The 12,075-nt window shown below is 37.1% G+C and overlaps 1 protein-coding gene across 1 annotated transcript in view; it reads right to left on the bottom strand.

The window, feature by feature from the left end:
• Positions 1-811: 811 nt before the first annotated feature.
• RAD54B (RAD54 homolog B) overlaps positions 812-12,075 on the bottom strand; it is a 69,643-nt gene continuing 58,379 nt past the window's right edge. The window contains exons 9-15 of the mRNA XM_061995099.1: positions 11,638-11,777; positions 10,765-11,055; positions 9,248-9,423; positions 5,965-6,226; positions 4,576-4,642; positions 4,074-4,274; positions 812-1,118 (exon numbers count right to left, since the gene is read on the bottom strand). Coding sequence (XP_061851083.1) covers positions 901-1,118; positions 4,074-4,274; positions 4,576-4,642; positions 5,965-6,226; positions 9,248-9,423; positions 10,765-11,055; positions 11,638-11,777 — 1,355 coding nt within the window. The 3' untranslated portion in view covers positions 812-900. The remainder of the gene's footprint in view (positions 1,119-4,073; positions 4,275-4,575; positions 4,643-5,964; positions 6,227-9,247; positions 9,424-10,764; positions 11,056-11,637; positions 11,778-12,075) is intronic.

Below are 12,075 nucleotides of genomic sequence, written 5' to 3' on the forward strand. Positions count from 1 at the left end.
CCTGTTTTTGCTCGAGATCTTTCAAGTTCTGTAGGTTTGCAGTATTTCTGAAAATTATCCAATCTTCTGAGCTTCTGGGCCTTTCAAAGTACTTCACTTAAGACATGTAAACTGATTTCACACTTTTGTGCCTTCAAAGAAGGAGGAAAATAAAGTCCTAAAAGAACGTATTGTGAAAGTATGATCAGTACTTGTGTCTGGCAAAAAGTGTCCTTAAAAGGAGTTAGCTACAATTTTCTACAATATAAGCCTGTACTCTGTACCTCTGAGAGTTAAAGGTTTTTATTTTCCCAAGTAAAAGCCAAGGGAGAATTTTTGAACATTTTGTCACAGTATCAACCTGTGGCCTCAGAATTTTGGACCTCAGTGGCCACTGCTCTGAGTTTCATTAAATTGTAAATTCAAGGCAACAAACACCTGCCTTGTTATAAAGGCACAGTTATCCAACATAACTCCTCATTGTCAAAACAGAGATGCAACCAGAGTCTTGTTAACAGCATATACATGTACATAGCATTGCCTAATCTTGTAACATTTGGCTGAAGAGTTGCCAGCTTTACAAGCAATAACTCATTACAACCAAATGAAAACAACAAAAGTAGACATACATTGGAATGTGCATTTTTAAAAAATCTTACTAATTATGACATCAAGGGAACAGAAGACCAGAGAGCAAGAACAGTTCTACAAATTTGTATTGCAATTATAGTAACTATGATTAACTTAGTAATAACTGTAACTTTGTGTAAACACCAGGAATCACATTTACCCAGAAATCTTGTCAAAAATACACAAACCAGAACTTGGCAAAAAGAACAAAAGGTAACTACATATCAGTTGTGTACTAGACTCATGAGGAGGAGGAGGATGCAAGTGGTATGGAAAGATACTTTACTTTTATTAGGTGGGGGAAGTCGAACTGGTTACATTCTGGAAAATGAAAGAAACATTCTCTTTTATCCTTTCAAAGAAAGGATCAGCATGAGTCTGATGCTGTCCAGAGAAATGTTTCCATTGCATCAACTGTGACATGGAGAGTGGTTTCTTTGAAGAAGGCTTCCCATGGCATTGTCCAAGCTGGCAACTTCTAGATACAGAAATCTTTTCTGAGGAAAGATCTGAAAAAAAAATGATGCAGTAGATTAATCAGACAAAAGACAAAAAAATTCAATCTGAATCAATAAGCCAGTTAGTGATAAAAAATGAGAGAAAATAGAGCAGCAGATATAATCCTGTGTTAATGAAACCCAAACATATGTATCCACAGTAAGAGGGAAAGGCTGTTGCTTGCCCATTGAGTTTATCATAACTGCCATATGCTTGCACAAAGACAAATCCTTTTACACATAGATGGGAAAGGAAATATCTTATCTGGCAATTTCCTTTCTTCTTTCTTCCTAATTCTGTGGCATTTGGGCTGCTCCCGTTCTTTAAATAAATCTGAATCTAGAAGTATGTAGCAGCAAAACTCATGCTACCTTCTATTTCTTCCCAGAGTAGACATTCCAAAGAGCTAAGAACAGTCTGAATAGCTATTTCATTGATTCAGCACACTAGAGCTCTGTACCATCCAGATTATGCCAAATTGATTAATATACACAATATTGTATAATGTATATCACAGTAAGGAAAAGACTACTGCTTCAACATAGGATCCTAAAGCCTGAAACAGCACTAGCTCACTGCAAGGTCTGCCACACGTTGCTGGCTTCATGTTTAATTCAATGCAGGTGATAAATGAAGAAATCATTTTTGGATGGAAAAAAAAATGCATCACTCTTCTTGTTGGTTTAAAATCTGTTGTCAAATATTTTCATAGTAGTGTTATGTGCTCCTTAGGAACAGCATTATGCTATTACATGCTCATTATGAGCAGCATAATGACTCAAGAGTATTCCTGAGCTTTTTAAAGTTTTGGAGAGCCCATAAAGACTCATATACACAAGAGATTCCTTTTCATTGGCTTGTGTGGAACTAGACTTGAAACATATTCTTTTACTGGCCAGAAGGAAATTTAGAATAGATGCGCTTCTAAAATCCTTACAGAGTCCATGTTCCTAAGTCCATAAATTACACCACAATTTCCTAAAACAATAGGCTTACAGCTTCAGAGCTGATCTGAAAGCCAGTAAAAGAGCAGGCATGTATGTACAGTAAATGTCTTCCTTTCAAGACTCCTGTGGATTCCTAATGATGATCCTCTTGTGAATGGATAAGAACACCCAGTCACGTTGGTACAGCAAATGGAGATCAGTATGAAAAGTTCATATATTACAATGCCTGTATTATATTGTTTGGCTCCTCTTTAGTTTATCTTTTGAATCATACTTGCTAGAAATGGAAGGGACAAACCAGCGAAAGTTCTTGGCCTTTTCTGTGCACTAGTATCTATGCCCAGCAACCTAGAATCTGTTTCCCTGATGATGGGATTTGGCAGCTTTTTGTTCCCGGGAAAGGGAAAGAGACCAGTTGGTGGCAGCTGCATTCTGGAGTGATTAAACCAAAGACTATGACTCACAACAATTTTACTAGGGAACCAATGAGGCACTTTGTCCTCTGCTCTGAGGAAATCAAACCTCACTTTATAATTTCTACCACTAGGTCAAGAATGACCTTCAGGTTTTGCCTTGAATTACTGTTCACTGGGACCAGGATATAAGTACCCTTGAGGAAGTCCTGGTTACAGGATCCAAGAGAACAACACTGTGGTTGAATTGATAGAAACAATATGTGTTCAAATCATAAGAGAAGCAGTCAGGAGTGTCAAGGCAATTGCAAAATGCTAAACAACATTTTATGTACTAGTGTTCATTACAGTAACAACACAAAATTTATCTGGATTTCTGCAGTCCAGGAGCTCTACCTGCCTCACTGCACATCAGTGGGAGAATCTGACTACCATTTAACATTAAAGGTGACTTTCACACACAGATACTGTAATAGTATCTAAGTGGAGGCTTACTTATTTGTGCAAAGAGAGAAGATCTAATTTTTCAATCATTAAAGAAAGATATAGACAACAAAATCAGTAGTTGGGGGAAAAATAAATGAGAATATAGAATTCTTATGGCTACAGAAGCACTGTGTTTTCACTAGCCAAATGCTCCTCATTTTGGGTAGAACGAGATGAGAAAGGAACACAGTTCTAGCCCATTGCCTGGAGACATGCAAATCATCAAGCAAAATAGTCTCATTGGGTCTGCATTAGTTAATTTCTTGCCCATATTTATTAAGAACAAACACTTTTGTAGCCATCTCTTTGTTTCTTTTTCTTGTGGTATCCATGTGCATTTAGAAGATATCATTATTGGTACCTCTCTATCACACCTCTAAATAGCATACATAGTCTTTCATGCCCAAGGGAAAGAAACATACCAGGGACACTCTTTCCCTTAAGAAATGAGAGAAGCTATAAAAATTAAAATGGATGAGATGGAAACAAAATGGATTTCTTTTTCTTTTAATCTTGCTCCTAACTTAAACTTATATACTCATATGCAGCAAGGTTTTAAAACAATTTTGATATGCCAAAAAACCCCAAGAGACAAGTTCCTACAGAAAGGATATAGATGCGAATATTTGCAACTTGGCTTTAAAACTGCCATCTTCAAACCTTTCTTAAATACCTATTTTAATCATCCTGTATCAGCTTTAGTTAGTAACTGTGAAATGAAAGCTTATATTCAGAGATCTGATGTAGATCCTATCTGGTACAGCTCTCTCAAATAAAGAGCTTTTGAACTAGGTCTTACCAGCTACTCATTACTTGAGTATTTAAAAACAAAACATCATATATTCTCCTTTGATTGTAATGAATCACTAGCTGAGCTGGCCACAGCTAATTAAAGGAATTGAGAGGTACAGTACATGAAATGGTTGCTACTGCAAGGAACATATCTCTTCTCTTCTTCCTCTTGTGAAGGGCTCCTACTGATTAGAAATATCAGCTGATATCTCAAATATCCTGTAATGAACCTCATTACTTCAATCCTATTTTATTGAGCATCAGACTATATATTCAGAATGTATGTACTTCCTCAGCAGTGGCCAGAGATAATGAAATAGGAACTCACTTTGATAGTCTGTCTTTCCCATACAGTCACACTCAAGCAAGTCGTGGGTAACACAGTTGGAATCTTCATGAAGAGTAAAGAGATTTTTAAGCTCCTCAATGGAAAAATGGATATGTTCAGATGTCTTGGAAAGGTCTACAACTGCCCCAGAAAGGTCTTGTTTGCTGATCTGTCTTTGATAAATCTTTTCTTCTATTGATCCTGTATTGAAAAAAAAAGATACACCAGGATAATTTTTGACTGGTACTTGTAAAGAAGAAAAGTCAAATCCATTTTTTTCACGACAATGTCACAGGAAATGCTAAATCACTACTTTCAGTTATTCAAGCAAAAGCAAAGCAGAGGTAAATGAATCCATGGGATGTCTCTAAGTGAATCCAGAACAAATAACATATATCTTTTAAAAGAATAAATTATTTCTAAAACACTCCCTCCTTTTCTGTCATGGATGAAATTTCAATAGCTGTCTCACTTTAGGGTATGTTTGAGCATCACCTCTGACCTGTGGTTAGCAGTCTGTAGATATACACAGTATGCTTCTGACCATCTCTCCACACTCTAGCCATTGCCTGAAGAAAGCAAAAAGATGAAGAGCATTAACAGCCTATCATACAATGCTGTTTCAACTAAAAACTTGTAGCCTCTACTGATCAAATTACTAGTTCTGCCAGCTTATTCAAAAAGATGTTGTCCAAAGACAGCAATCCTCAGTGACTCTCTTTGACTGTTTTTATAAAAGTCTGCAGGCATTAACTGTAAATAATTTTGAAAATGTAACTTACTTTCTGCCATTTACATTCCCCTTCTCTCTGTATACTCCAGTAGGAAAGTGGGGGTTTCAACTCTTTCCTGCCAGACATCTCCTCTCCATATTTGTTTTCCAAGCATTAGCAACTATTTACTATTTCACGAATACTCATCATTCTCCCTTGTCTCCACAATTGGTTTTTGCCACAACACATCTTTAACAATGACCTTTCCATTTCTTTTGAAATTGTAAAATGAGTGTTTCACACCCTCTTTAGTTCTTAAACAAACAAAATGTAACTGAGTACTGCTATATGATTTTTTTCAGAAATGTTAAGGGTTACACCTACATACTGGGTACAAGTACTCACAATATGGTCTCTAGTCTTTGGCAACCTGTAGCCATTTCACCTATTTTGCAGTCTGTGTTTCAAGCAACAAGACAAGCGACCACATGAGGGTACTAATTCTCACTTGGAACAGGAGCAGAGCCAGGGATCAGTGCTTATTTCAGGTATTAAGCACACAGCATTACTCTGCAATAAAATGCTTTTTACTGTGTTTCTAAAAAGATTTTTAAAAACTGTTATTATTACAGACAACTTAACTGAACATTCTTATACCAACCACATAACCCCTTGGAGCCAGGAGTGCTACTGTAAGAACAGCACTGCGCTGCCTTTGTTTTCTTTCTTCTAACATCACTGACACGTGATTTTCGCATGCTCTTAATTCTGAGCAGAACCTCTCCCTTTTTCTCAGGTATTGCAAATCAACAGCCACACTTGCTATGCAGTCTAATCATGTTTTTCTTTTCTTTTCTTTTTAGAAACCAGACATCTTTACAGTTAAAAAGAGGTCAGGAGACAGAGGGGATAAATGATTTGCTCCTCCAAAGAACCACAGAATTTAACCTTTTTATTCTTTACTGCAACAGGGCTTCTAATGATCCCAATATGTACAATAAGTCAGAGAAATAGTCCTCCTTTTCTTCTCAGAAAGGCTTTTCCTTCAGTATTGCACTTGTCCAGATGCAATGTTATAACTGGGTAGCAATAAGACATGCAAAGTCAGGCATTTCAAAATCAATCAAAAAATCATTGGATGCCCATCCCAACCCTCATGTACACAGCTGTTACCAGACCTGAATATCCGTAGCTGGGTTCCAATCAATATCATACAGGATCAAATGAGATGCTCCGACCAGGTTCAGTCCTACTCCACCAGCCTTTGAACTCAGCAAAAAGATAAAAGCTGGACTGAATTTACTATTAAAAGTATCAACAATCTGTTGTCTTTGGGAGACGGGAGTATTTCCATCAAGTCTAGTATAAGAGTATCCATAACGTTTGCATGTCTCTTGTAATATGTTTAATGTCTGAGTGTAATTGGATACCAGTACGACTCTGTCAAACAATAAAACAAAGTTATCATCTCAGACCTTGAGAAAAAGACCAATAACAAATTAAGTCATCTAAGAAAATAAAATTACAAGTCAAGAAAAAACTACACCTCAACCTGACATTACCCGTATTTCCCAAGAAATAAAACATTTCTTATTCATTTGAAGCACGTACTAGATTTGGATGCATTATACCTGCTGACAAGATTCAAACGTTAAATAACAAATGTTTTCAGAATTTGGCTTAATGCATAGATTGCAGGGATCAGGAACCAAGGGAAAAGATGGATTTTATTTTAAAAAACCAAAATAGCTGTTGTTAAGGCAGTCTTTGCAGAGGGTATCGTAGCAGCTAATAAATATCTGACTCTACTTACTGAAAAAGCTACTGTGAACTTCTATAGACAAGCTTGTAAAATTCTAATTAAAAAAATCATGAAAGTCAAATAGGAAAGCAGTAAGACTTTCCTACCTTTAATAACTGAAAACAACTGGGATGAAGGCTAGTGAAAGATGTCACAAATGATATAGTCTGGATTTTTGTTGTTATTTTTTTAAAAGCTGACCCGTGACACCAATGACTCATTCTGTGTTGGTATTTTTTTCCTCTGAAATTTTGACTAAATAAATTTCAGAGATCTGCAAATCTAAAATTTCTGTCCTCCCAGATATTGAGGATGATTCTACTGATTGGGGAAAAAAATAATCTTTTGAATTTAAGCCACAAATAAAATAATAAAGACAGTCGGGGTATATTCTGCCAGATCTTCTTTGGAAGTCTTTTATAATCTAAACTAAACGCAATGAATTCCATCAAAGGTGCTCCATTTTTAAAAGTAATTTTGATTACAAACAAGTAGTGAAGAATGAGACAAATATTTTCAGAGAAAACCTGATAAATTAACATTTTTTAATTGAAGTATTTTTATTATTACACTTTACAACTGAACTATATCCAAGATATGTTCGAAAGACTGATTTGTTTGTTTGTTTTTTGACCAAACCCAAATTCATACCATCATTTTCACTCAAAAATAGTGTTGACTTCAGAAGAGGACTGGAATTGAGTCTGTATCTTGCAAAGACTATTTAGTACTAATAAGATTAGAGAAACAGAAGCAAAAAAATAGAAAAAAAAATAGAAGAAAGAGAAACATGAACAGCAGTGAATTAAATCACTAAAGGTGGAAAATAATGTCTCAACACCAGCAGCTCATACAGCAGTTATACAGGGAGAAGTGCTATCTCCTGATAACATTTTGTCTTTTGACCTACAAGAAATAAGGCCAGTACATTTAGATATTTAGCTGTTATTGGTTTCAATGGATGACAGGCATATACTCTGCAACAATAATCTCAGCTTTCTGATCTGCAGAAAGAGCATCTCGCCTGTATCTAATGGAGTCCTTCAGGGGTCGGTGCTAGGACCAGTAGTGTTCAATATATTCATTAATGACCTTGATGAGGGAACAGAGGGCACTGTCAGCAAGTTTGCTGATGATACTAAACTAGGGGGAGTGGCTGACACACCAGAAGGCTGTGCTGCCATTCAATGAGACCTGGACAGGCTGGAGAGTTGGGCAGGGAGAAACCTAATGAAATTCAACAAGGACAAATGTAGAGTCTTGCATCTGGGAAAGAACAACTCCAGGTACCAGTACAGGTTGGGGAATGAATTATTAAGAGAGCAGTGCAGGGGAAAGCAAACTCGGGGTCGTGGTGGACAGCAGGATGAGCATGAGCCAGCAATGTATCCTTGTGGCCAAGAAGGCCAATGGCATCATGCGGTGTATTAGAAGGGCTGTGGGCAGTAGGTCAAGAGAAGTTCTCCTCTCCCTCTGCTCTGCCCTCATGAGACCACATCTGGAATATTGTGTCCAGTTCTGGGCCTCTCAGTTCAAGAAGGACAGCGAGCTGCTGGAGAGAGTTCAGCACAGGGTCATCGAGATGATGAAGGGAGTGGAGCATCTCCCTTGTGATGAAAGACTGAGGGAGCTGGGGCTCTTCAGCTTGGAGGAGACTGAGGGGTGACCTTATGAATGTTTATAAGTCCATAAAGGGTGAATGTCATGAAGATGGAGCCAGGCTGTTCTCAGTGGTGCCCAGTGATAGGACAAGGGGCAACAGGTACAAGCTGGAACATAAGAGGTTTCAAAGAAACGTAAGGAAAAACTTCTTCACTGTGAGGGTGAGGGAGCACTGGAACAGGCTGCCCAGATGGGTTGTGGAGTCTCCTTCTCTGGAGACATTCAAAACCCACCTGGACAAGTTCCTGTGTGACCTACTATTAAGTGTCCCTGCTCTGGCAGTGGGGTTGGACTAGATGATATTCTGAGGTCCCTTCTAATCTTAAGATTTTGTGATCTCCAAATTCCACTGTTACTTCCCATTACTGAAGAGTATGGCCTATTTAAGCATCGATTTAAATAAAAGTTAAAAGCTAAATACTTTTGGAATAGCTGGGCTTTAAGGCATGGGTCCATAAAAGTTATCACAGGACAAAAGGCCATGTGAGATTTCAGTGAATTGACAATTGCACAGTAACTGACCGTGTTACCCCACAATAAACAGAGGCTTTCCTAAATGTCAGTGGCATTTACCAGTGCAGAAATAAGCAGTTGCTGTTCAAGTTCATCTGCTGAAACTGGGTAGCCTGAACAGAAAAGGCAGCAAGCACTGAGCCTTTAAGCATAATTAAAGAGGAAATAACTTAGAATCTAGTAATTAAAAATATTTTAGTGCTGCAGCAAACTATCTTACTTGCTGGGATTTGGTAGGAGAAATGAAAGTATCCTTATCTGGAAAAAATATGAAGAGCATCTTTAAAAATTATGTCAGCAGCAAATCCCAGTTTAGTAATTTAACAGCAAAGAGCCAGGAGTGCAATGCATAACTATGTTTGGCACCTCAGCAAACAGTTGTTATGCTTTTGTGTTTAACATTACATCCCCATGCAGCTGAAAAGCAAAACAATATCCAGAAGGTCATTCCCATCATCTCCCCTTCACGTTTCTTTTACACTTGCCTTTCAGAAGAGTTGAGCTCACGGATTGCTGCTAACAACTTTACCAGCACCTGCAATTTTCCTGAATCAGTTTCAGAGAAAGTGTCCAAAGCGTAATCTTGTGGAAAGACATCTATTAGACCTTCATAAAGGCTGGACTCATCATGTTCATCAGACATAGGATCACTGCTTTTTTCCTATTGAAAATAAAAAGGATCCAAGTTCCATATACCCTTTAACATGTTTGGGGGAGGTATTTAAACTTGGCTAGATTTTTATTACAAAACAAAAGAGAGACATCAAAAGCTGCCACAAAGTAGTGTATCACGTGAGCACAACAACTTCCCAAACTGGACTGAAAGTGCAGTTTTAAAATACCAATAATGTTCATTCTGGTTTACACCCTCTAATCTAAGATGTTATTTCCACCTGAGTAGAAAGTTGAAATACTTCAAACTCAAAAATGGGTTCTACTTGTCTACTTTAGCAGCCACGCATATCTACATCCACAGCAAAGCCATATCTAAAATTTGGGAGGAAAAAAATAAATCAATACTCTGTTTATTCTAAATCCCATAATATCTTATTATGGAACTTCCCAGTCATTGACTTTTTTTAGGAAGTTGCTGTCATTAAGATTCAGTTATGCAACTGGAAATGAAGAAAGGCCCGCAATAAAAGAAATACAGGTAATATTTTTCTGTAATTTGAACATCAATGTTTCATGGGGTAGTAAAAAGCCAAACTACTCAAATGCCAAACCTACAATGGCAATGATTTGCGCATATGATCCTTTCCAGCCCTGTAAGTTTCTGAAGACTTACACTTTCACGTAGGAAAAACTTCTAATGCTTTTACTATGAAGTATAGGGCAATAAAACTGGCAGTGTTGAAAGTTACAGAGTGGTCTGTGCTGTGGACATTCCTACAAAGTCATGAAGCACATCTTTCTTAAAAGATTTACATTTATACGTTACTTGAACTGTGACTAGTTGTCATGGGACTTAGTATTACCAAATTCTAACTATCACATTATTTACATATAGGAATAAGAACATTTCTTTAGAAATAAAAGGTATACAGTGTGATAGGATCCCAAAAGTGGAAATGGAGTCACCTAGTTCCACTGACATCTCGAGCCTGCTGCTCCCAGTGCCACTGAGCTTGAGAGACTGAAATTATCACGTGGACAGGGAGGTTTCAGAGGAACCAGCAAACAAAGTACAGAGAGTGATCTTTAGCTAAGAGTGTTCTTTGTAAATTTCACATTTATATGTACTTTTACAACTATTCAGAGACAAGATTAAGAGGGAAAATACATGAAGAAAAAGAAAATACTGTAAGGCAACAGGAAACTGTTGAGATACCTTCCCTGAATTCATTCAGATTTCTTAATGTTTAGCTTTTGAAAGCAGATCTTCTAAACCAAGTTTTATGTGAGAAGAGAGTATGGAAATGACCTTAAGTGACTTGCACAGAGTTTTTATTGTCTGCTGAAATAACTAATTGCAGGTCCCCACCCCAAAGCAAACAGATACCTTTATAGCTTTAAACAGAAGACACGGATGATTGCAAAGTTTTTTCAAAGCTCCTATACATATTAGGTGAGGACTGTTTTCAAACCTGCCTTGTAGACAGGACCTAATCATTCGAGAACTAAGCAATTTTCGATACAATTCAAGTTGCAGTGCTGTTGGTCGGCAGAAGATTATGCTTTCCTTTTTAGGGGGCAGAAATTTGTTTATAACCTCCTGTGTTCTCCTAAGAATAAAGAGTCCAGTGAGGCGTGTGAGTTCTGCTGCTCTTTTTTCACCTAGTTCCTTTTCCTCCTAAAAGAAGAAAAGCACCAAATGAATTGTAATCTTGCATTTCATCACAATAATTTTCTGTATTAGGTAGTTAAAGAACATCTAAAATGTAGGATACCATTTTCTTACAGGGGACTGTAACAACCAAATCTTCTCCAATTAGTATGACTGCATTAGTTTAATTCTAAGTCCGGTTTCTAAAGTCTTAAACAGAGCAGATAATGTCCCAGAAGATAACCATGGCTTGAATTATATTCCAGATTCCTTGACTGATGCAATAAAATCATGCAGATTTTGCAGTACAGTGGAGAAACTAAGAATGAATAAAGCATCATCATATGGTAATGCACATGGCATTTTTGGGAATGCAAGGTGTTAAAAGGCAATTTTTGCTTGATAATTAATAGGCAGTTGCAATACCATGATTTCAACATGCACATATTCCTCCAGCTTCCTTTTGAGAACAAGTGATTTTATTTCAAAAAGGAAGGTAAAAAGCTTTTGCTACTATTAGTCCTGAGCTTTATTTTTTTCCATAGAAAGTAAATTTCACAGTGTTGTCTACGAATTTTCCCCTAAAACTGCATTTTGTTAATAATATACCTTTGTTGCTGAAGGTTCTCTAGATTTGACAATTGGTTCCTCATAAACCTTTCTATATGTGGATAAAGAACCAAGTATTCCTGGATTCACAAACTCTATTAATGCATAAAATTCTTGCAAGTCATTTTGGATTGGAGTACCTGGAAAGAGAGAAAAAAAAAAATCACCTGTATTGGGTAACCTTTTTGTTTTGAAAATGACAGCAGCACAGTTGTTGAAAGCAGGGTTTAATGTTGAGAAGGCATTCTGAAAACAGATGTTTCCATTAAAATTACTCTGAACACTGAATTGATCTAGAACTTTATCACGATTAACAAACTCCTGTCCCCCTAGCTATACAGACTGCACATCTAGTAGTTTTGACAAAGGAATTTAAAAAGTTCAGTTCTAAATCAACTTCACTACATAAGTACAAAGGAAAACACTGGGTGCCTGTTA

This window comes from Colius striatus, chromosome 4 (genome assembly GCF_028858725.1).
Source record: "Colius striatus isolate bColStr4 chromosome 4, bColStr4.1.hap1, whole genome shotgun sequence".
NCBI classification, from domain to species: Eukaryota; Metazoa; Chordata; class Aves; order Coliiformes; family Coliidae; genus Colius; species Colius striatus.